General features: G+C 37.6%; 1 protein-coding gene across 1 annotated transcript; it reads right to left on the minus strand.

Moving 5' to 3' along the window:
• Nucleotides 1-2,181: 2,181 nt before the first annotated feature.
• Nucleotides 2,182-18,495, minus strand: ASIC5 (acid sensing ion channel subunit family member 5). Its single transcript, XM_058839158.1, has 10 exons — nt 18,456-18,495; nt 15,944-16,250; nt 13,737-13,968; nt 12,461-12,580; nt 11,393-11,542; nt 10,672-10,819; nt 9,108-9,164; nt 6,867-7,035; nt 3,256-3,347; nt 2,182-2,647 (listed from the first exon to the last, which is right to left on the minus strand). Exons 1-10 carry the CDS (start codon nt 18,493-18,495, stop codon nt 2,448-2,450), a joined length of 1,515 nt encoding a protein of 504 aa, XP_058695141.1. The 3' UTR covers nt 2,182-2,447.
• Nucleotides 18,496-26,500: the final 8,005 nt, after the last annotated feature.

The following is a 26,500-nucleotide window of genomic DNA, read 5'->3' on the forward strand; positions in this document are numbered from 1 at the left end:
AAGAAGTCCAGAGCTCCCAAACACAGGTAGTTATTCATGTAACTAAATTGCCTCTCTCTGTTCTTCAGAAAACGTATGCAAGAGTGTGAGATTCTTACAGCATTAAATAAAGTTTAATGACCTCTGCAGAATGCATTTAAAAATATAGTTTTAATTTTTTTTTTACAAAATTTTATTTTGCATCTCTTTTTGCACATCAGACAAGGACTTGGGAGGAGCCTAAGGGGGCTTTCCGAATCATGTAAACTAATTTCATTGTTAGGACTGCCATTTTAGAATTAATTGCTATGGGAAAAACTTGCCAGTATGTTTACTTGGAGCATAGATGTACACTTGTGAAAAGGAAAACTGAATAAATAAGCAGCAAGATAATGATAAACTAGCAAACTTGAACAGAAGGTGATCTGTTCAAACTGTTAAAATACTTGCTTTTGCTGTCCTTGTAGGTAAGACATTGTCACCCATCCAGAAAAGCCAGACATTTCTTTAACACTTTTTAAAATTCTATTGCAATAATAGAGGAGTAGTCAAACGTCAGAATACAAAAGCACCCTTACTTCTGCTCTGCTGCACAGCACACTTGCTAAATTTAGCTGTGCTGGGGAATCAATTGCTTTATATAATCTTATCACAAACCATTGCTGAAAAAAAAAAATCTGAGTCTGTCACTTGACCTTGGGCAAAACAAGTCTTTGTGCTTTCTTTAGAGCTCCTTCTGCCACGTATGTTAAAAGAATCTGTAACCAAGCCATGATTTCGGCTGTCCTTGTCCAAAGTCAGTGGAGTAAGCAAAAGTCATTTTAGTGTTATTAAACAAAGCAACGATTGCAGTACCTTCTCTTTCTGAGGACTGTTGCTTTTTTTGGCTAATTTTTTAGCATGCTCTGTGCTTCATTTCACTTGAACCTTTGGACTGAAACAATACCAGTTTGGTTTTGTTTAGTCCTTACAATACTAATGGTCTTAGTTCTAATTTAGCCCTTATTAGTAGAAGCAAACAAAACAAATCATTGTGATTGATAGCTACAAAACACTTTGATCTCTGAAATACAAGGTGTGCTAGATTGCTATGTTTAAACTTTACCCTGCTTTTCTTTTTATCCAGAAGTCAGATAAAACCTGGTTCCAACTTCCAAACCTATAATTTCTCTTGGCTTAAGAATTCCACAGTTAGAAACTGTTTGAAGCTGGGAGAGGTCTTTAGAGAAATACTGCGTGTGTTTGCTCTGTTCTTTCCATTCTTCCTCTGTGTTTAATACATGCCTTGGACAGTGAGGTTAGAATGACCTTTTTATAGGACTGCTGAGCCAAATGTGCCTGTGCTTGGTAATAGTGAGGGGGAAAAGACCCAGCAGAAGTGTAGTGACCAATGAAAAAGAATTGAGAAAAATATGTTGAGTTATGTTTAAGGTTAGAGGACAAAAATCGAAGCATCTCTTTCTAGGAAGCAAAAAGATTTCCTGTGTTTCCTGAATTGCAGATCCTAGGGCTTGTGTTGAAGGGAAGCTGTTGCCAATGATGGCCAAATGGTAGCATTTTCATTACTTTATATCTGGCATTAAGGACTTGGCTCTTCAGTAAATACACTTACTGCTTTATTTAATCACTGCTGTCTGAAAAAACCATAAGACTAAACCATTACTGCTCTAGGCCCAAACAGATGCAGGAAATCACAGCAACTTTTCTGAACACTTTTAAAGAAATAAATGTTCAGGAAGCCTGAGTCAGCACCAAAGCCACAAAATTCTTACACTGACTTATATTTAGTAAGACTAAGATGAAACCTTCAGCCTTTACTTTCATCTTTCATGGCATTAAACATTGAACTTGACCCATGTTTGCCCACTTGCCATCCACTTGGATGCCCTGTGATTTTCTATAGTAGCTGTCAGACTGATGAGATTTTATGTATTTCAGACAGATAGTACTGAAAATTCTATTGCTGTTAGTCATATTCCTAATTGTTCTAGGTGAAGCTACCATATTCTTCACTGGAATATGTTGAAATGATAACCTACTAGAAGAGTTGTTAATAAGGAACCTGCACTTTAAGAATAGCAATGCTCCATATTTATGGTAGTCGAGAAATTTCTGTGAGATAATTTGGCATTGATACTTGTCATCACTCAAAACACAGAAGATAAAAACTGGGTCAGGAATGCTAAATTGTATCATATATCAGCATCACTTGCTATGCTATTTTAAAAATAAAGTTAATTTATTAAAATAAAAGTTAAAGATTACATTTTTCCTTTATATGAGAAGGAAAGTGAGACTTTGTGAAATGGACTATTTAAAGTTACTTAGTACAGTTAAATAGTTTTGAGGGAAAGAAGGGAGGATACGGAGTGCAAAGAAGGGAGCAATGTAAAATATTACTATCTTCTTTGTATCTTAAAAAGAAAGGGAATTTGGAAAACCAGTTAGTTCCAGACTTCTGCAAGCCACTAACATTCCTGTATTCCTCTCTTTTTTTCCTTATGTGTTGGTTGGTTGTGGGATGGATTGTTCCATTGAGGCATTTCAGGAGCTTTCAAAAGAAGAAAGATGCACATCCAACAGAAGTTAGTAAATATATACTCTAGCAGTTCTATGATTGTAATCATACTGGCACCACAAAACAATCCAAGCTGGCCACCTACATCAGCTGTAATAGAAGGAAATAAACATATGTCATCCGAAGCATCTGGTTTAGTCTAGCAAGCAAACAAAAGCCTGCCAGGCTCAAGTGTTAAATAAATTCAATATACATAATCCATCACTTTAAGAAAACAGAATTAATATTCTTAAGAAGGTTTACTGAAGAAGACTAATGTGTTTGAAAATTCTAACTAAAGCAAATACAACCCAAGGCATCCTACTATGAAACAGATGCTTAAAATATTTATTACTTCTATGCCTTTTTAGCTGTTCCCTTGCTTCTTATCCCCATGTTCTCTCTCCTCTCCAAATCCCCAAGATTGTGATAGAACCATAAGCTAGTGCCAAACTTAATTCTTCTTACTCTCAGCTGTTGTCCATACCTCAGGTTCTTTAATGGAATGACAGGAGACAGTATCAAAAATGACAATGAGACAGATGGATTATTACTATTACAGTATAAAAATTATGGCTTCTTGTTCAGAAGCCCACACTTTTTTATTCAGGAGGTGAGAGAATTAAAAAAATGGGGGTATTTTGTTGTCTGGTGTTCTTAAAAAAATACTATTTTTAGATTAATTATTAATCAATAATAAATATTAAGCATTCACTTACCAAGCAACTCAGAGATAGTCAAGGCCTTCTGCTGCTGTGTTATTTTGTAGCTCAGATCATGATATTTAATCTCAATACGCACAAGGTTCTGCCTAATGACAAATACACAGAGTTGATAGACAGTCAGGAGTGCTGTTCATTTTTACTAACATCTGTCAGCATGGTCTGAGTTCAGGGAGGGGGATGGTGTCCTTTAATGAAATATTAAACCAGCATTATCAAAATCATAACATGACAGAAGGACAAGGCCCAAAGTCCTAATAACAGCAGCAGTTTAGCAGGAATAGATCTTCCTTCTATGTTGAAAAAGTAGCTCTATTTCTGTGCTGTGGGATAGACTCGTACTTTTTGAGGGTCACTGAGAGAAACTTGAGTGGAAATGTCAAGCAAAGTGTGGCCTACCACTCTTGATTATGTGCAACTGCATATTTAATTGTGCTTATTTCAATTGGCCTGTTGGTGCAGAGCAGTGCTTGTCCTAAACTTGGATGTTCAATTCTACCTCCTGCTAGTAGCGTCACTTACCTAATTAGATTCTTGTCTGCTGCAAAAGTGGAAGTAGCTAAATCTCAGTTGGAGCAAGACCTGTGTGATGATTGAGTAAAGAGCTTCTCTTTATGGTATCTTGTCTACAGAAAGGCTCTGCCTATGTCTTAAATTGCATATAAAAATAATGTGTTTGGAAGAAAACGGACACAAAAACTGATTGCACACATAATGTCAGTAGCTCAGTGTCCATGTAGAGTATTTTGACCAGCACTGTTTAACATCTATTTTAGTGGCATGGACAGTGGCACTGAGGGCTCCTTCAGCAAGTTTGTCGATGACACCAAGCTGTGTGGTGTGACTGGCATGCTGGAGGGAAGGGATGCCTTCCAGAGGGACCTGGACAGGCTTGAGAGGTGAGCCTGTGCAAACCTCAGGTAGTCCAACCAAAACAGGTGCTAAGTACTGAACCTGGGTCAGGGCAAGCACAAAAACAGGTTGAACAGAGACTAGAACGAGAGCAGCCCTAAATGGAGGGACTTGGGGTGTTCACTGAGGAGAAGCTCAACACAAACCAGTAACGTGCATCTGCAACCCTCAGAGTCTGCCCGGACTGCATCGAAGGAAAAGTGACCGTAAATTTGGGGGAAGGCCCACAAGAGTGGAACAACTCAAGGGGCAGAACAGAACACCTGGAGTGTTTTGTCCAGCTCTGGGGCTCCCATCATAAAAAGGATGTAGAGAGAGTCCAGAGGAGACTATGAAGATGATCAGAGGGCTGGAGCACCTCACCTATGAGGACAGGCTGAGAGACTTATGGCTCTTCAGCCTGGAGTAGAGAAGCCTCTGGAGAGAATTTCTAGCAGCCTTCCAGCACCTAAAGGGGGCCTACAAAAACGTGGAAAGTGACTTTTTACAAGGACATATAGGGATAGGACAAGGGGAAATGGCTTTCAACTGAAACAGGGTAGGTTCAGATTAGATACTGGGAAAAAGTCTTTTTACTGTGAGAGGATGGTGAGGCACTGGAACAGGTTGTCCAGAGAAGTTGTGGATGCCCCATCCCTGGCAGTGTTCAAGGCCAGGTAGCATGGGGCTTTGAGTAACCTGATGTAGAGGGTGGTACCCCTGCCCACAGGGATTGGAACCACATGATCATTAAGGTCCCTTCCACCTCTAACCATTCTATGATTCTTCATAAGTGTTAACAGCTGCAGGTTTTTTTTGTTTGACAGTGACAATGATTAATTAACAATATTAATGAAAATTGAGTATTTTCTATACAAAATCATCCCTTCTATCTCTTTGGGTGCTAATTCTAAAACTCAAGTAGCACCAATGTATAAAAATAATCTTATTCTAGATTCTGTTAGTAAGGCTCCTGCCCTTGTAATGGATTTGCTAGCAGAACTATCCAATAAATATTTAACTTTCTCCTCCATACATCTTCAGAAATAAATACATCTCTATGTTTTATAGTTTGAAATGTGTACTCATTAATGTGTTGGCAGGATTCCTATTGGTTAAGGCCTGGTAACAGGAGAATGTCCTGTATGTTCCCTTGCTTAATTGAATAATTACTGAGTTGCGCATAATGTTTACAGACAATAAAATAATCAACAAAGATAAAATGTCCTCAAGGGATTAATATAGTTTGCATATAACAACAGGTTTAATTTGCATAATGCTCATTTGGAACAGACATTTTAATAGGGCCCGTAGATAAAGAACAAGAGGTAATGGTTGTAAACTAAGAGAGGGTAGATTGCGGCTAGGTATAAGTAAGGCATTTTTTACAGCAAGGGTGGTGAAACACTGGAGCAGGTTGCCTTGAGAGGTGGCGAATGACCCATGCCTGGAAACATTCAAGGTCAGCTTGGACTGGGCTCTGAGCAACCTGATGTGGATGATGATGATGTCCCTGCTCATTGCAGGGGAGTTGGACTAGTTGACCATCACAGGTCCCATCTAACCCAACCATTATATGATTTGTGTAGTTCCTGTGCATGTATAAAGTTATGCAAACATTTGCAGACTGATGGCTTCAAAAGTGAGAAAACCAAAGTCACTGAGATAATAAACAACTCATAGATATTTCATGAACCAAATTTTCTATAGTTGTTTATAAACATACTTTGATATTGTATATACTATGAGTTCATGCAGTGCCATCCTTAATACTCATTTGTACTGCTGATATCTCTGGCTATGAGTAAGAGATAATTCAGTGTATGAAACTGTGTTGAATTTCCTTTGACAACTCTATCATATCTTTCTAGCAGAAAAAAATCTGGAAAGAATTCAGTTTTTTGATATATAATGCTTGTGTTTGCGAGGAAGTCTGGCATCAGTTTGTTATACCATAACAGTAAGGCATGTGTGATCTATTAAAGCATAAGGACACGTGTCATCTCTGAATTAAAAGTATGCAGGTTAGGTCAGTATAGTACAGTATAGTACAGCATACTGAGCAACACAGCTCTATGCATAATGTAAGCCCTGTCACCTTTTCCTGTATAAAAGATATAGTCAGTACTGCTCAGATGTTTTTATGCTACAAGTATCTTCTGTTGGGTGGAGAACTACCTCCTTTATCTTTGTAACGCTTTCAATCACACACAACCATCCTGTTTCACTCTTCTGCTACCTCGTGAGAATTAATGAGGAACCTAAGATCTTCTAAATAACTTTTTTAATGTAAATGATGTTAAGGAATTCTACTAACAGTAGAAAATATTAAATCTGCGGCATTGCTGCTACAATAAAACCCAGTGTTCAGTACTTACAAATCTTCTTTTGGGAATAGGAGAAAAAGTTTATATAGCATCTGTTTGTGTTCATTGCCTTAATTTGTGGAATTGTAAAGATTTATCTTTTCTACTGAATCTATTGTGAATAGATTTGATAACCTTGCTTTTTTTTTATTCCTAATTGAAACAGTGATCAAAAAACTTTCTTATAAGAGATTAGCGACAGAGAAGGTAATTGAGAATACTATTTTGTAATTGCGTTATCTATTCTTTGTTATTCAGTCTTAGGTGTATCTGAGTGTCTTATATACATATATATATATATGTATCTATGTGAATAATTTCTTTGTTGGACAAAGTGTTAAGCAAGATTACCTGATGTATTCTGGGCTTCTCTTCAGTTTAGTAGAAAAATATTTTATGGTTTTTTCTCCTCCAAGGTTTGAATAGGTGACAGTGGTAGGATAATCTGTTTCTTCACATGGGACAGGACAAGTAGAATTGTGTGTTCCTGCTGTACATAATCCTTTTATCTCTATATCATCTGAAATTTCAGAATAAATAATTTATATAATATTTCTAAAAAAGCACACAGTTTAAAAACTTAAGTAAATTACTTTTAACTGTCTTTGATAAATGTCTGTATTAATTATCCCAAGAAAAGTGGATACTTATCAGTTTTGAAGGATCAAATAAGTATTTGCAACTGTCATTTGGGAAACTGGTGCACAAAAGCAAGGGTTGAGATATTTTTCTCACTTTTTCCAAAGAAATACAGCACCTCTAAGTCCTTCTGCTTTCATTGGAGCTTTAATGTGCTTATTATTTCACATCCACAGTTAAACAAAAAGACAACAGTAGACTTGCTATGTTATTTGCTAGCTTTCTAATTAAATACTTAGGTGTGTACCCTTGATCTTCATGCTTTAGTGCCTTCCCAGCTCATTTCAGTGCACAGAAACAGCAGTTCCAATAGTAGTTTGTTATCATCTGATAATTATAAAAATCTTGGTAAGCTAAGTTCACTTTACCTGAAACCCTGCTTGCCATTTCATAATTGGGCTCAAGACAGCTAAGAAGGCTTAGGGAAAGCTGTGTCTCTTCAAATAAGAGAAGTCATAACATTCTGCAGGTCTGGCTGCTCATGAAAGTGGGGAACCATTCGTCTAACAAGGAATTACAGAAAGAATTACAGAAAATAATAATTACAGAGATCTGGGAAAGGTAGAGAAAAACAATGTGGATGAAAAACTGTGAGGCATAAATGTTTCCTAAATCATAAGCCATCACTGTGAGATGAGTACTGTAATCTCCTGCATATGATGCTCTATTTGTCCTGTTTGTGGGGTGGCAGAGGTTGTGTCTGTTTGCTCTGCTGGTGGGCTTCCCACTTCTGCAAAGCACAGAGGAGGAGATAACCTGTTAGGTGATGATTTAAAATACTCTCCAGAGATGCTGGGGTTTGCAATTTTATTCTGGAGAGGCAGCCTTTAGAGCTCCTAAAATAATGCTCTTAGTAGGTCCTGCAAATACTGGATAAGTGTTATCAGATGTCTTACCTCTCCTACACTATCAAAGGAGAATCAGCCCCTAAATGATGTGCTGGGGACCACATATCTACAAATCTTCTGGGATCTAATTCTGAATCCTGTCTATCCTTCAGAGGAATGTGGAGTCATTTTTGCTTATTGCTCTGTGGTTTCTTTGAAATTCAGTTACTGAATATTTATTAAAATAATATACATCTTCCCTCATGGCAGGCTTTTAAAGATCATGGTAATATAAGAGTGTGAACTTAGTGGAATCCACTTCAAAACAGCTACAGGGAAAAAAAAAGTAAATGTTCACAGCAGTAGATCTGGCCTGAATGTTGCATGCACCTTATTAAAACAGTCTCCACACCAAATTCTGAGTCTACTAATCACTCAGAGAGACTCACATTACACAATAGAAACCAAAGCAATTAAAAAAGAAAGTTTTCTGAAGTCCATTAAAGGTTACTTCTCAGATTACCATTTTAAGTATTTTTCCAGTCTATTACGGTGAGTTACAAATTTCATACCCACTGTGTGCAGATGATTTGTTTATGGAAAAGAATTGCATTTGAAGTGCTTTCAAAATTTGTAATTTACTTTAAAAAGGTAAAACCTTGAAGTCCAGTGATTTATGTTTTTACCAGTTAACAAACCTGCTATTGCTGTGCTGCTCACTCTTCTTGCACAAAGAATACAACATTGGATCTAGAAGGATGCCATGAAGGTGTGAAAATTCTAGCTAGAGGCTTGTTGATTGAAAACAGATTAGCTGGATGCTCTTCCATTTAAAACAATTTCTGATTGCTAAAATGAAATCTTCTATTAGTTCTTTAATATATATATATATATATATATATATATATATATACACGCACATACAGTTATTTTTGAGTATTTTTGGTGTGGTCTGTTTTTTAATGGACATATATATATCACGCTCTGTCTGGTCTCTGTTTTCAGAATATTAAATGAACTTGGATGCACTCCATGTCAGAGCAGTTTCATTATTTTGGTTTAATTGATAGATATTTTCTACTATTTGGAATTGCTTAGAAAGCATGAATATGAAGTTATTACTTACAGACGGCTGGATAAACACATTTGTAAAATTTCAGCAAGTCACATTCTGTTCCATTTCCTAAAAATAAATAAAAATGTTTAGGAGCCCCAATTAACCATCTAACCCTTAGCTCTATTTGCACTAAACTGAAATGTAATGTCATCAAAGCCCGCTCACCACTTCACATTAATGATTACACAACTGAGAAATCAATTCAGTTTGGCACAGTGCAGTTGCCAACATCAGGAGGGGTACAGGGTGAAGACAACAGACCAAGCCAGAAGGCTGCTGTTGGAGCAAACACCTTCATTATGTGTACCAGCCTGACCTGTCTTTAAGCTTGTGGCTCACTCTTTGTGTTAGCTTGCTAAAGACAGGAATTTCTGCTTTTCCTAGTGGAAATGAAAAAAAAACCCAGAAGTAAGGTAGATTTGATATGTGATCACATTCCATGTGTTTCTGCAGGAATTCTGAACTTCATGCAGTTTTTTGGAGACCTAGGTAGTAAGATAGTATGCTGAACTAGAGCAAAATTTTCAGATTTCAGATGGCCTCAGTTTCACCCCATTTTAATTTTTTTTTCCCTCACATGGAGATGTTGTGTGGCAGTTTACCACACAGTTCCAGGAGGCATTGCTCTCCTTTATCTAACTGTCCTTGCATTAAGCTGTCACCCCAGGCATGGGAGATCCTTAATTGCCTTGGCAGCCCCTTTTCCAAGACAGTTTTCAGAAGACTGCTGACCTCCTTTCCCAGGGGTTCTCGAACAAGCAGGCTAGAGATTACACAGTAATGGGTCTACTATACTAAGAGCATTCTGCCTTGCTTGAGCATATTTAAAAAATACAATGAGTCAGAAAGTGCAGGCTTTCTTGTGGCTTTGCTTGTGATCTAGTGGCTTTCTTGCCCACCATCTGTGAAAAAAGAGGTGCCAGAACAGAGATTTGGGCTCCAACTCTTGCTTTAGGTGACAGTATTGTCGTTACATTTAAAGCTGAAAAGGTGTGAGAGTGTAAAGAACTGTTACTGCTTTACACTTTTAGAGTGATTAAGAAGCCTGGATACTTTAGGGGAGTATTACAGCATGCACATGGTGCTCCACACTTGAGGCTGGTTGGAAGGCTCCATACAGCTTTTTGGCTTTTGTAGAGCCTTTGCTGCTGCCAGACTCTTTCTATGGCTCATGTAGGAGTCCTCAGATTCTGTCTTCAAGCAAGCTCTTCTGCTGTGGTTGCTGAACACCTGCCTGCAAAGTTGTCTGGATTATGTGTGGAAAATATAAGCCTTCTTATGGATTTAGCCCCAGCTCCTTAGGAAGTCAGGTTGAAGACTACAGATCTGTCTCACGCTCCTGAGGCATAATTGTTTCTTTCTATTTTTTGGACTGTATCCTAAGAACAGACAATGACCCAGATGCTAGGTCTAGGCTTGACCAAATATCTTGCTTGATTCATTGGAATTTTAATTAATCTCAGCTGGAGATTTCCCTCAGATAATGTGCTCTATCTCCTTGGCTATTCAGTAACATGTGGTGTCTTCCAAGAAGATGATCAGTGTGTGGTATGATGATACTCCTGAGAAATACCTGGAAGAATGAATGGCAAACAGCCACACCAGTCCTGTATGTACCGGGCTTTGCATTCCAGCAAACATCCGTTAGTACTATAAATCTTGTGGTACTGAAGCTTTATATCAGGCTTGCACTCTCCCCATGGGTATTCTTGGATAATTGACTGTAGGGTAATAATAACAAAAGATATCATTTTTTGGGGTCTTTTTTTAAACGTAGGTATTGCTTTTTCACATTTCAAAATGCTGCAGGAAGCCTGTTGAAGACATAAGCTGTAACATTGTGATTCAATTAGAGGCAATTACAGTTCATGCTCTTGGGATTAAAAATTCATCTCCCTTCTCTCACAGCAAAAGCAGGGCCTGATCAGACAGCTTAGTGCAAAGTGGTACTCTGCTCTGCTTCGATTCTGCTAGGAATGTGAGACCCCCTTAATGGTAGCAGCATGTGTTTATAGGGAAATTCTGTGGTGTCCTTTTAGCATTATCTGTCAATGAGGCTGTAAAGTTACAGGATAGAAGGGCTGGCTTTGATAGGGACAAATTAGGAAAAACAGTGATATCCTCCCCCAAACAGCAGTAATTTCGTTTGTGTCTGGAGGAAATGTTATTTTTTGCAGTCACTGAGGCATAATAAATATTTTACATTCCAAAATGTCTAATTCACTGTCAGTGCTTCAGAAGAGAATTAGAGAGAGTAAAAAACACTACTCCCAGTTCATGGGCAAAGACCTCACCTTCAGCTGACGGATTGCGACCTGTGCGTGCATCCCCACTGGTGTCAGTAAACCTAAACCATCAAAACGTGGAAGCTCTTGGGGTGAATGGATAACAAAAGTTATTCCAGCATCAGTGTAACCAAGAGCAGGCTCGTCGGTGAATTTGTCCTGATACAAAAAGAATTGGCTTTGCTTACCATCTGAACCTTTAGCTATATTTATTTTGGTACTGTGCTATTTAGTAACGATTTTAACAATTTACAGGAAAGTATAGAAACAAACTGACTTGAATTTCCTTTGTTCATTACATCTGTGGGTTTCCTTCCAGTTGCTATGAACTTTTAACCTTTTTATTCTTTTTGGCATCCCCTAATTTTAAATACAAGAAGTCATAGATGAGCATTTACACATAACTTGGAGATTTATTTCTTTCACTTGCCTCTACCCATCACATTTCAGCAAACTTTCCATTATTCTCTTCAGGACCTTTCACTCCTGACTCATAATTCCTAGAGAACAAAAGCCAGCTTCTAAGTTATTTTTCAGTCTGGTAGCTTTCTTCCCTGTTCTCACAAGGTAATATTCCCTGTTTTCTGCTTTTTGTTGGTCAAAGGCAGTTCTAATGTCAGAAACAATTTACAGTGCAAAGACCAGGTCCTGGCTGTCATTGTGCTGCTGCAGCTGCTGTAACTAAAATTTGGTGCTACTTAGAAACTGGCACCAGCTGACCTTCCCTACTGGGCCTTTTATTAAAATGAACAGCTTGTAGAAAATTAAATTGCTTTTCTGGTGACGTGTTTCAATTGTGGGTGAACAGTGCACGTATATGCTCGCTCACGACCTTCTTCCCCTTAGTTGGGGACGGAGTCAATAGTAGTTCTGTCTTTTAAAATCTTTACTTGGGTCTTTCCTTTAAAACACCCTCTCACTTGGAAATAGTCTTGATTTTGCATTTAGTGCATGAAATTCTGGAGGTCTGTGTAAACTCAATCAAACAAAAATCCCAAACCAAACAAAAAAAAACCCCTCCAATAATTTATAAGTTAGTACATGATTCATTGCTTATAATCCTTAGGATAGTTGTACCTGCTGGACATCAAAAAGCAAATGTAAGCCTCTTCCAGACAAACTCACTCTTCTTGCTGAAAGATCATTGTGATTAAAAGTAAAGCAGTTTCCATATTCAGTGAAAACCTGTTCAAAATCCTTCAATAAAGGAAAATAGGGAAGAGTGAAATGAAAGAAAGAACACTTGCAGTTTACTTAGTTAATTCCAATGCAAGAGAGGGACTTCTGGGGTTGTTGGGTTATTTTGTTTTATTTTTTCCTCCAAAGTGCTCAATATTACAATCAGAAAAGTCATAATTGGTGAAATATTCAAAAGTATTTCAGCCCTTTCTATAGGAAATGAAATTTAAAGAAAAAAGTTCACATTGTTTATTAATACTTATGAGTTGCTCAGAATAACTTAATGAGGTCCTGTGTTATTTCTATACCTGTTACATTATCTAGAAATTATATATTAAAAAATAACTTTTAAACTTTTTTCCATTATCTGCTTAGTGAAGGCTTTTTCAAAACTAAATGTCATGTTACATATGAAAGTACAATATTTGCATTTTTTCCCAAAACCACCTCATAATTTATTATGGTTGTAACTCATTAAGCTTTAGTTTTAGTTCTTAGCACTATTGTCTTCCAGTTAAGAGAAGTCTCTAATGATGCCTAATTTTAGAAACTATAGCATATCTAAAGGTTAAATTAAACTGAAAGGACATAGACCTGACTTCTTTGTTCACATTTTCTGTTTAAGTTTAATTAAGGGAATTTTTTTACAGAAGAATTGAAATAAAAATGTCATCACCTTATTTTTTGGCTGTTGTCCCAAATTCCAGAAGATGGGCTACTTTAATTTCAGTATTTAAAATTCCTGTGGACTCTGCATATAGCCAGTTACTCTGGCTGTCTGTATTCTTGACCTCAAGAGCAAAGCTACAGAATCACATCATGCAAAAAACTTCTATCCATCTGTCCTTCATTATAGGTCACTCTTGGAAAGGGTTGTTAGATACATCCTGGAGGTATGACAGCTTTCAAAGGCTGCTGTCTGTGCCGAAGTGGCATTAGGCAGAGAGCAATTTAAACTGAAATCCCATCTCACAGCTCAGAGAGTCCAGCAGGCTGCCTCTGTAGTCAGTGGGAGAACTGAGACCCTCAGGGTAATTTAGAGCAGGACTGTTGTTCTCTATTGTCTGACTGTAAAGGAACATAGGGGAGCAGCTGGCAAAACTAACTGTCTCAAGAATAGGAATATATCCCCTTCTTCTCCATGCTACTGTTTTAATAAAATAAATATATTTACCTGTGGGTAACATGGCTTTCCAAAAAAATCACATTCTAGCAATGTGCTGCTGTTCAGATAAAACCCATTTTTCCTTGTAAAGTCTTTGATGCTGAAGTTCTGGTTCCCAAAAAGGAAATCATTTAACTCCTGGGAATATTTATCTTCCACAGCAAATTTTTGGAGAATTGAAGATACAATGTTCCAAATTAAAAAAATTACTTTCATGTTGCTCACTGCATGAGCTTGAAACCTGTCAGTGAGAAGGAGAAAAAATTGCTTGATATTCTGTAGTTATAGGACTGATCTCAAGGTTGCTCTTGACAAAACTGTGACACAATTTGCTCTCTGCTCACAAACTATAAGTGATTCTTGCCCTCCAGGTTGCAGTTTGATCTCTACAGCACAAATAAACAATATGGTCTCTATCTCTAGGAATGTATCTTCCATATCTGGAAACAGAAAATAGACGCCTTCCCATGGTTATTCTGGTCAGTCATATAGGAAACATTTCTATTGTGTGGTTGTTTATTAAACATTAAAAACCAAATCCCTTGAGTAGCTGAACCATTCACATAAGCCAACAACCAAATTTGTAGAGCCGATGACAAGCTGAACAATTGTGTTTAGATGTGGGAAACTAGCTGAGAGGAGCTGTCCCTTTCAAAAAAAAAAAGCTGTCTTTCTTAATTTGGAAAATTGAATTCTAAGCACATCTGCAGTAGTCTCATGTACCTGCTTTACTAAGGCACTACACCTCACTGTAGACAGTGTATCTTCCCATGAGCTGATGGCATGGTGTTTTAAATCAAAGGTAATTTTTACTCCTTGAATCCACTTGAAAAGTCTCAAAAACATGATGAGACTTTGGTGGTGCTTTCCTTATCTACAACATTGAAGTTCTTTACTGAAGTAAAGTAAGACTTTACTGGAGTTATAAGCTTGAGGAGAGAATAAGCACAAATGAAACTAGAATGCCATATTATTTAGAATTGACATTTTTAAAATGTATTTAAATGTATTAAAAAGTATTAAAATACATTTTTTAAAAATGTATTAATGTAACATATTTGTGTAATAGATCTTAATGCCCCAGTTTAAGCAAGATTGGTAGGATCAGCTCTTCACAACCAAATTTGAGTCAAAAAATGAAGACAGAGGGAGGGAGTGCTGTGCCTCTTTGTCCTGCTAATGAAGAAACCCCAGTTAATAAAACCATGAGGGGAGGATAAGCACAGCGTGACTGGCAGATGGATATGGCACCAAACTGTTACTTAGATGGAAAAATGCCATGCTCAGTAGCTGACTCCCTACAGTGTGCTGCTGCTATCATTATAAGAAGCGAGGCACGTTTATAACAGCCAGCTCCCTGCAACCAGAGGGACTTCTGCCTGCAGTGCACATTGTGTGGGATAATGCAGGGAAGCTTTATGCAGGTAATGGGAAGGTGGCATGGGGAGGCAGAACAATCCACGTCTTTGAGGCTTGGACTTCTGGCTGATTCTGCCAGGAAAAGGTAGAAAATAAGAAAACTTACTATTTTTTGAGGGGAAAAAATGTGGATAAACTTTCTGTGGTTCTAAAAGTGTTCCTAATTTATGTATTCGCTCTGAAAATCAGGCCTCCATTTTATTAAATTATTTTTGAAGTGGCTGCACTGAACGTTGGCCACTGTCTTCAAATGTAGAAATCTCTAGTGCAGTTCTTGCTTAGATACATGATTTCCAAGCAACCCAAATGCTTTTCTCCTGCAAAAACCCCAGACATCAGCTGGAGTTGTAAAGGCTGAGCGCCTCTGAAAAAAGAGTATCTGTTTTACCTAGGACTTTTACCTTTGCATGAGATTTATATTTAAAATCACTTGCTAATCTTGTCTTTTATTTTTAACTTGGATGTGGCTGATGGCTGTCCATTAGTTACACTGAAAAACAACACTCTGTACATAGAACACTAACACCCAGATGAGTTTTCCTATTCCAACTTTGGTTGTGAAACTTAAAAATCATGTCGTCTGAAGGAAGAGGAAGATTATAAAATCAACCTCCCATTCTTGATTCTCATATTTTCATCTTCATTTAAGAATATCATGCGGTGGTATGGAAGACATGCCCCTCCCATAGCCATATTTTCCTTGGTTTATGTGATTTGTCCAAACAAACTGTGGGACCTGTCTGCTTTCAGATAAAGATGGTTGTGATGCAAGAGCAAACAGCAAATCTAATTTTTACCTGTTCAAGTTGCAGAAGGTCACAGCGGGGAATTTGATGTTTTCCACGTACTGAACCACCACTGTAGTTGTGGTTGGCCAGCTGAAGTAGTAGATGAAGCGGCTGCAGATCTGCCAAATAACAATGGCAAGGCAGCCTGCGACTATCAGCAGCCACAGCGCTCTGCGAGCCTTGCTCTGCGTGTGGACAATGTTATGCACACCATGAAATGACGTGGATGAGGCAAACTCCTCATGATATTTCCTTCTGTCTTCCAAATCTGGCAGCAGTTTCTTTATTAAACACAATCGTATCTTTTCCAGTATTCCTGAATATGGAATGAAGTTAAAATTAAAAGAAAAAAAAAAAAGTAGCATTTAACCATCACTTAAAAAAGGAATCCATATTATTCTGATAATCAAAAGCAGATGTAAATTTTCCCTTTAATTGTAAATTCTCTCTTTAAGTAATGAACTTGCTTCTGAGGATGGAAGTTGTGTGCTAAGAGATGAGTTCAGTGCTGCCCTGAGTACAAACTATGTCTTGAAGTGTTTCAAGCCCAAAAACGTTTAAGCACTTTAATTTAAAAGAGTAGTTCCATTTCTGGGGGAAAGTTTGAATTTTTACATACATCAGGGATCTAAAACCTTAGGTTGCTGTGAGCCTACATGAAAAGTTAAATATCTTGTTTTTACAGTAACAACCCAATAAAGGACTGGTCCTTCACACATGCTCTGACAAATAAGGTTAAAAATTAATGATACGGAATGATATGAAAGGGAATTTCACTCACTATTAAAATTTTTGGGATAAGACTTGGAAGGTTGCAGGTTAAAAAGAATATCTAATAATTTAACTCATTTTTATAGGTTCATACTTGTCTGATTCATAACTTTGAAATGGGATGGGTTTAGTTTTCATTTGTGCCATGTTTTCTATAAACTGATGTTAAAATAAACCAAACTGAACAATTTTAAAATCTAAGTTTAAGGGCTACAACAATAATGAAAGTATTTAATACCTGGAACTGCAGCAACTTTCTTATGCTTAATGTTGAATGATCTTTTGGACATGGATTTAAACATCATTTTCTCTCCCAAAATACCCAAATAAGGGAAATTTCATGAGACCTTTTTTGTACTTGTCATAACTGGATCACTCTTTTTGCAAAGTGCTTCCTTTATGGATTGCTATGCACTCCTTTATTTTGGCATTAAGTCCATAAGAACAGTAAATCAAAGAAAGTTTGTGAGACAGTTATTAATATCTAAAAATGTATTATTTAAGTATTGCTTAAACTTAATACTTATTTATAAGTATTGCTGTTTAGTAGCAATTAAATGCTTCCCTTCTGTTTTTAACCAAAAATTAGGTTTAATAGTTTGCATGTGTGGTAGGAAGAGAATATAGCCTTTTTAAGATTGACTCACTCGAGGCTGTTACAGCTGGGCAAAGGAACAAAGGGATGTAAGAGTCATCCACCAGAGCCGCATGAGCCACACTGTGACCACATCAGTACTCTGGGGCGTTTCTTTGGTCCACAGTCTCTGGACTGTGATAATGAAATCCCAGATGGTTCTGGATTTCAAAATGTTTCTGAAGGGAAAGAATTTAATTTATGTCGTTCTCTTAAGGGCTGTGTGAGAACTTTGATCAATGTTATGTAATTTACTATGACCTCATTTTATCATCAGACAGTTTTCCGCTACAAAACTGTTCAGAAGTTTCTCTCCTTGGTCTAGTGGCTACTGGAGCCCACTACAAGTCTGTTCAGCCATGTGTAGTTTTGTGCATTGTGCTGCAATGGGGAAGATTTCTGGTTTTGCTGTAGGATTCTCTCTCACTAGCATGTGGGCAGAAAAAGAAAAAAAAGAGCAGAGGGAGAAGTACATTCCTAACGTGTCTGCACCTGTTGCCTGTGGACTCCAACAAGAGATCACAGGCAAGTCAGAACGTTTTCTCCAAGGATAGTGCTGTGAGTGTTTATTTCCCCTATAAGTGATGTGCTAGGCATGACAATGTCCATCATAAAAGTCCAGTGCCATCATAAAACACTACTTACCTTAGTCAGCAGAGGTGTAACTTTGAATCTAAGAAAACATGTAACTAAGTAGTACAGCAGGTCTTGTGCATAGCTAGTACAGTAAACAGTAGTAAGTAGAAATTATGTTTCACCTAAGAAAAACATTAATAGTTTTGCTTTTAATGTGTAGGATTATCTAATAATACTGCTTTCATTAGCACTACTATCTGAATGCCTTAAAGAATCCTTACCCTACTTCCAGATTTCTTTAGAAAATGCTATGTAACAATTGCCTAGTAAAAACTGTATTAGCTTTTTTCTAAATACACAGAGGACCAAAAGCTAAAGACTTTTAAAATTTCTTAAGCATACCAATTTTTTTTTTCTAGAAGCTTTTTTGAGCTCTCCCTTCTTTGTTTTATCTTGAGAAAGTACATTATTGCTACTTTTGGACAAGATGACAAATAGAAAAGCTCTTGTTTAAGTACTCTAATATGCCTAGTCACGTACCTTTGGCATCCGATTGGATGACTCTCCTGAGCTGGTCCATGAGGCCGTGCTTATTTCAGCAAGGAAGGCATGGATAACAAGCTGCCTTACCACTCTGATCACTGCTAGGTAATGGCTTTTATACAACACTAAATGGGAGGTGATTCTCGACACGTGGGACTGGGTAATTTACCTGCCAGGGTTGCTATGTTTTGCCTTTTATTAACACAGTCTGCAATGTGAAGGAGAAGATAATTTTGATTACAGGATCAGATGTACACATTTATATACATTTCCATTACTTATTATGCTAATAGTAATACAAGTGCACTTGTGTATTGCATTACCTTACAAATTTATTTCATATATTTTCTTTTTGTTTTAGAAAGGCCAATTATCTTTGCTAATATACTGTGCTATTCAGAACTGAATAGCTTCTCTTGAAGTAAATAAGGAGCCCGTTCCTGGTCTGGAGAGCAGTAAATTTCTCTCACCAGGTTCCCCCCAGGAACAGGGTGCAGTTCATCCACACTTTGAATAGCTGTCTTCATAGCAAGCTCCAGATTTCTTGTTCCTGTGGACCTTTCAGCAAAAATGAGGTATTATTCCTAAGAACTAACCCTGTAGGCAAGGATGAATATACATGCAGGGTCAGTCATTCCATCAAGGCCTTATGGAAAAGTACAGAGGCTGCTTTTTTGTTTGAAGTTTATTTCAAGAACTGAACATCTAATAAAAGCAAATAAAAATACTAGAAGATTCAAACCTGGGATGTACTTGATTAATGCTTTAGGAAAAAATAAGAAAAAATCTCCCTCACAGTCTGTTTCTGATCGCTTTGTTTCTTTCCCTCTGTTAGTAATTGTCCTGTTGGTTACCTACAGAGTTCTTGGGTTACCAGGTGTATCAGCTTGACTCCTTGGTGCCTCACTGGTTGGTTGCTATTTTCTGGCTGTGTATTTTCTGGCAACAAGGAAAAGCACTGAACTCCATTTAATTATTCCTAGCTGACAAGATTCTGTACTTTTTGGAATTCCCAGATTTGTCACTGTTGCCTCACTGGTGGGACTCTCTGCTGGGGCAAGCTTTGCACAGCACTTGTGTTGAGCAGTTTTTAAGATCTGTTTGTAATGCGAGGCCAAGTGATGCCCCGCTGAGCAGTTTCCGAGTGCTGCAGATCCATTGACTCCTATTAATACAAACCACTGTAATTCACAGAACCCAGACAACACCTCTTGCCCAAGCTGCTTGAGTTCATAAAACAAATTATGTCAATCTTTATATATTTTCATGTACATAGAATTCTGAAGTACAAACTGTAAATTACTTGGCTCTCTATACCACAAATGATTCAACTTATTTTTTTGGTTTGTTAGATTGTGTTGCTGCCTTACAAAGAGTTGTTATGCTTATGCAATACTTTAAATGAACAAGGCTTATGTGGTCCCCTTGTGTTTTACATAAGAAATTGATTTTGAAAAATTTCTTTATTTTATGGTTGTTTTATATTAATTCTGAAGCAAACACTAAGGGGTAAAGACCAACCATCTTATGTTTGTTGATCCTTCCCAAATGGCTTGGACAAACAGGTTCCAGGTTGTAAACTAGTCACAGGGAGCTTGCTCTGTCCACTCACTCCTAGTATATTTATCTGGTTATTTAAACCACACATTCTCTAATACTTAATGCAGTAAAGGTTAGTAAAACCACCTGTTGACAGAGGTGGTCACCATTTATTGTGTTCACACATAATGCAAATTTTTCACTCAAATTATTATTTGAAGTCAGTCTTAAGTGCTGTTCAGTTCTTATGGTGCTAAATTAAAAAATAATGCTGCAGCCAGCGTAATTACATAGCTATTTCCTGAGACAAATAGATAACGTGTTTCTGATAAAGTTAATTCTTTATAGCCTAGTTGCAGCAAAATGTCTTCTGAGAATTCTAATCAGTTGCTGAGATAAAATACATGCATACACAAGTATGTATTTGGTGTATATTTAGCTTTCATTGGACAATATTGTATTTTTTAGAATAGTGTTAAAAGTGTTTATTCCCAATGCCTGTTACATTTTATGACCCTGTATAAGTGCTTTCTTGACATTAATGCTTCTGATGTTTTGCTTAGCTTTCTCTTTTAATAGAAGCGTATCAAATATTATCTACTTTTAAGACAGAGGTAATGTGTTTGCTAATATGGCAGACTACAAATACTTTTACTCAATTCATACAAAAATATTAGCAAAAAAGGCAAAAAAGGGGAAAAAACAATGAAGTGATCACCACCTGGACTGTTATAATGTATTGTCATTGCCATTTCATGGAATACTGCTAAGTCACTGTATATGCAAGCACCTGTCTTGCTCCTTTGTTTGAGCATGTACTGAAAGTAGATTCAACAATGGGGGGCAGAAGTGGCTGCAGCAGGAGGTGATCAAGGAAAATTTGAGGACTCACTGAGTCTCTCTCTACATTGACGAGGAATCAGCTATGACTGGAGAAATTATGAAGTCCCATCATTGTTTTTTACTAGAATTTTCTTTTTTTTTTTGTTTTCTTATGTCTGTGTTATCTTGACATAATTTAAACTGGTTACTCCTTTTCCCATCCTGTGTTGTATTGGAAGTTGTTTGTTGCTCTTCCTTTTGAAAGGAAGGTATTTCTCACTTTTCCACCCACAATCTTCTCTTAGTTATACAGGTCAATTCTTTCCATCTTTCTTAAGGGGCCATATTTTCTACATGAAGCATTCGTTGTTCTTGCTGTCCTCTTCTGAACCCTTTCCATATTGTCTTCATCTGTTTTGAAGAATGGTGCCCAGGACATAATACAACTGCTACAATCTTTCTGATGCTGGATAGAAGTGTGGGATTCTGTGCCATGTAGAAAGCTGCTATTTAAAAATTCCAGTGTAAGATTTTCTCTAAAGAATTTCTTATTTGCAAGTTTGGTTGTCACAGCTGAAGTTCAAAAGTGCTGCTCTTTGCATCACAGAAGCTACACATTATTAATTTTAAATTATTAATTAATTTGCATTAAGGCAATTTTGAATTCTAGCTCCTACCTGCTGGCATGCTATTAGACTTTCCAGGCTGCTCTCATTTGTCAGTTTAAGTGCACAACCTGTTCCATCACCCCAGCTGTTAATGATAATGCTGAATAGGATGAGATGAGCTAATTTTTATCAATGTTTATCCTAAACCAGCCCTTTGCACTTGCCGGACAGCTGTACTGTGGAGTAAACAGCAGCACGAACTGAGCCACGTGGAGGCATGGGAGTAGCTTTTGGTTCCAGGTTTGTGCTTCACTGGACCTGACAGATAACCAGGATTGGCGTGTTCAGGAGGGGAAAAACAGCCTTTACTAAAGAATTGCACCCTGAAATGTGTGGCTGCAAGGCATTAATGGAGGATATGTTTGCCTTGGGACAACGCTGTGGAATGTGTTCAAGATATGTTGTTTCTCCTAAGTTTACAGTTCTGGTTGGCATTGATCCTTTTACACTGATGAAAGCAAGGGTTTTGGGCAACAGAAGTGAAAAACATTTTCTCCATACTTGGGGAATAATTATCAGTCAAAAATTGTCAGCATGTGAAAGAAATACTGCTGCATTCTGCTGAGCCACAAGTGAGAGACAGTGGGGGGAAGGTTGTGCTGGGATGTATGAAACATAAAAGGAAATGAAAAGTATGCTGGAAAGTGATGACATAGTTCTTTGTGTTTAAGAATTTGAAGAAATGCAGTATTTAAAAAGAAAAAAAGTAATCTTTCCAGCACTATCTCATCTCTTTGTTTGTAGTTTGCAAGACCTTGATCTCTGTTCCTCCCCCAGGTACAAATGTCTGATTGGATTATTAATATTGCATCAACTTTAAGCTTGTTTGTTTTAGCCTGCAGTCACTAAATTTTAGTTTTCTTAAAACCAACTGTTAATTTCAAGTTAGCTAGCAAGTCCAGTTTGGAAAATCACAAAACACTCACTTCAGCAGAGGACACATTTTGGTTCCAAGTTTATCTTCTGCACTTCACCATCCTTTTATGTGTCTTTATTCAGTTATTTCTTGTTATGTTATTAAACTGGAAGTAATTTTTGTTCAGTGCTGGCAGAATAGCCAGCACATTGAGGTTCTGGCTTAGGACACTGGGGACTTCACCTCTACAATTTGAGTTGCACTTTGTCAGCTAAAACAGTAGCTGCTGTACGGCATTTCCCTATTATAGTTGTGTGTTTGTTATCAAAATAATTTCATCACTATAATTTTATGAGATTAAAAATGCAACATCTATAGGTAGAAAAGATATTTTCCTTTTCGGTACTTCCTCTCACAAAGGTCACAGCAGAATCTGGACAAATGCAGAACAGGGTGACTGGGACTACAAAGGTATAGTGCACCTCTTTCTCATTAGCCATGAATTAGTACCAAACAGAAGTGAAAATTACTTGATTACTTGGCAGGCAGTTTGAAACTTGCACAGGGAAATACTCCTTCACATGATATGTATTTCAGTTATGGAACTCATTGCTTCAGGCTGTGGAATCACAGAATCCACAAAAAGGTCAATAAATGCAAGGACACTTAGGAAGTCCGGGGCTATCGAAATGGGAAACTTACATGAATATTCTGGGGAAATTATTGCACTGTCAGCTTGCTTTTTTAAGTTTGTTGGGGTTTATTTGTTTGTTTGTTTTGGAGGTTTTTTTTCTGTTGATGGGGCTTTGTTTTGTTTTTTAATGTTTGTTTCTTTTGTTCTAATAGCTCTTCCCAAGAAATCTTTTACTTTCTCTTTGAAACTTTTCAACATGGCATGACCTACTTGGATCTTTGACTCACTGCAGGCATTGTCACATAGGTAGCCATGTGTGCTGGGTAGCTCCTAGTCTGCAATTGTTGGACAAGTGTTGGGAAGCTTCAAGCGTCATTTGTTTGCAGTCAGAAGTTCTCTGAGCTCTTTCTTCAGGTTAGCAAATGCCAGACAAACAAATTGATTTGTGATGATTTTGTAATCAGAATGACAGTTTGAGCAGTAGAATGGGTGACACTGTCCAAACCACCTGTGTGTGTACTTTTTCCTCTCCATAAGTGATTTCATATAGGAAATCTTGAGATTTGGCTTGGGTGAACTGGCCACTTACAATTCATACATTGTTTTGATTCATGACAGTACACAGAAGGTCAGTCTTTCTTACCTGTCCTCACCAGACCATAATGTTTCAGACAGAGAGCCCCACAGTGAGAACATGCAAACTCTTTTTTCTGGCGGTATCCATAAATCATGCTGCAGGCCACCTCTGCCTTACACTGAACCTCCCTTGGCCAGGCTGGAGAGAGGCTCCCTTTTTTCCCTTATGAATCACTTTTCTCAGTCCAGGTAAGTTCAGTCTGCTCTGTAACCCCACTGCTGCCAGCCCAGCCACCCTACATCCACCTGGGGAAGGGGAGGTAAATGGGGAGGGGGCAAGGGTGAATTAAGAAGGGTGCTTAACAATTCCCATGCTTGGTCATGAAAGTCATGACAGTTCATTTGAAGGCCACAAAGAGCAGTTCTAGGAAGCTGTGGGTTTTGGTTGGTTTTTTTTTTTCCCCCTGCTCTATGTAACTGTTTGTCTTGTATTCAGCCCAGTCACAAAACAGAACATTCTCACTGTCTGCTGAAGGTTAGGGTCCTTTGTGATGAAAAGAAGGCTTTTTATTTGACTTTCATGCATTAAAAGTAAATAAATAACTAAATAAAAGCTCAAAGGCGCTCTTGGTTTTCACAGCCTTCCTCAGTCATCTGCAGCACGAACAGCAAGTTATGTGTGTGGTTAGATCTTGGTGGTTCTGAGTGTTCAACATGAAAAAGGGAAATGAAGGTACATTTTGTGAAAAAAACAATACCATCATTTAAAATTAAGGTTATGTTTTGCTTTCAGATACATTCACATTGGAGAGCTTTTTTCATCAAGACTTGTTTATGGTTATGCTAGTAGGGAGAGATGACAAAGTGGCTATAAATCTCTGTCAGGATATAAAGGACACTCAAATAAAAATCAGCCCCAAATTTGAGCAGCATGTCAGAAGTACATTTATGTCAAAGGGTGTCTGCAGCCATGCCAGAGTTCAAGGCTCTGAGCTGATCCAAACCGGAGGGCTCTTGTGAGCTGTGCTGTCTTCTACACTGCCAACAGACAGTTTCAGAATCAGGTCATAGAAGGCACTTAAATTATTTTACTACTAAGTTCATTACACACTTTGAAGCCTTACTGAGATCAGATGAAGGCAGCCAGTAAGAGGAAAGAATGGTCTGTTTTATTTCAGGGGTTTTCAGGTCCTTGAGACATCTTTTTCCACTGATCTTGGAGGCTTTGAGGTCCATTGTAGTTGCAATGGTTAGAGAGCTGAATTCAGCTAGTGTGAAATTAAATTTTATTAAATGAATGCAAGTATTCATCTGAAATGGATGCAAATATTACCCATAATATTACCCAGTTTTTCAGGAATTGGTCAGTTTACAGCTTTAGGACCAATCAGCTATGAGGTCCTTAAAGGAGAAGTTTGAAATGCTGAAAACACTGGAAAAAACTTTCTGAATTGCTCTTGTCTGGCTGATTTATTTGTTTGACTGAGGCCTGTCCGTTGGTGAATCAGAAGGGGAGTTTGTATAGTTGTTGCTTAGACAGTATCCCGAGCTAGATTTCAAGTGAGTTTGCTAACCCTGAGTGAATTAATGGTACTATTACTTCCCAAATAGGGAGTTAATGTTTTGTTAGGTACACAGTGTAAAAGGGCTCTGATACTTCAAAGTCCTTTGCCCACTGGGTAGGCTATGTAAAGGTTGCCAGTCTGAGATCATTGCACTGGAAGTTTATTGTTCTCTGTATTCTACAGAAGAAAATAAAACTGCACAAGAAAACACACATTAACATATTTTGTGAGGTTAAACGTTCAATATCTTTCAACTGTCCTTATTTTTACTACTTTCACATTCTTTCCTTGTGTCATGAGACAAGATAACAGCTTGATTTCATTATGCAGGCTCAGTCTGGATGTTTCAGGTGAAGATATACAGGAATGACAAGATAAACCTTCCTTTTCTTTTGAGATCTGTGGATGTGCAAGATTTCCACATTTGTAAATCAAACTGTTCGAGTGCAAATATGTGAAAAGTGGCTTTCAACATTTAATTTCAGATATCTTCACTTTCATCTCTAGTTGCCTACATCACTGAGCACATGTGTAGGTGTGTGTGAGAGGAGAGGATTATTTTCTTCTGTCAGGTTTTGTATCATGAAGGAAGAACTTCCTTGGCCTTGCTTGGTGGTTTCCTTCAGTGAAGTCCTGCATTTCTTGTGGCTCAACTGAATTTTAAGGTGATTTATGTAAAGCCTGACAGATGACATCTGGCTGAACAGGGTATCCATCCTATCACCCACATCCTACATCTGCATTTTTTTATGTGCAAACTACTCTTAAGTGACTGGAACAGCTGAAACCACCACACAGACACCACTAAGCAGAAAAAGTCTTGCAGAGAGCAAATGATCCAAGGTCACAAAGGTCCCGTAGTTTTGTTTGCAGTGAAACTGAGCATTAACTTTTTTTTCAGAAAGGGCTGGCAGGCAGAAAAGAAGTGTATGCTAGTTACATGTTACTTCATTGTGTGTTAAGCTGATGACCAGATAGAATTGAGTAACATTTGTCAATAAATGAGAGTGAAACTTTTGTGCAAAGAGATAAAATTAAGAAATTATTCTGAATTAAATACTCAGAAAACCAGCATGAGAGGTTCATGATGCTTTTTGTTCTTTACTTAATCTGTGTACATTTTTTGAAATCATATATATTACTTGAAATCTCTTTGAATAAGCACTATTTAGTCTGCCATAAAAATGTGTTTTTCCACTTCCCTGCCCTGCCCCCCTTCTCTCTTTCCATGTGTCTGATTTTTTAGACTTAATAGTATCCTGATAAAAAAGGCTTCAGGTTAAAAACCTACTTTAACAATTCCTGCATTTATTAATATTGCCTTTTTATCACACATGGACCTCTCATTGACTTACACCTTACACACTACACCTTACACCTCC

This window comes from Poecile atricapillus, chromosome 4 (genome assembly GCF_030490865.1).
Source record: "Poecile atricapillus isolate bPoeAtr1 chromosome 4, bPoeAtr1.hap1, whole genome shotgun sequence".
Classification (NCBI taxonomy): Eukaryota; Metazoa; Chordata; class Aves; order Passeriformes; family Paridae; genus Poecile; species Poecile atricapillus.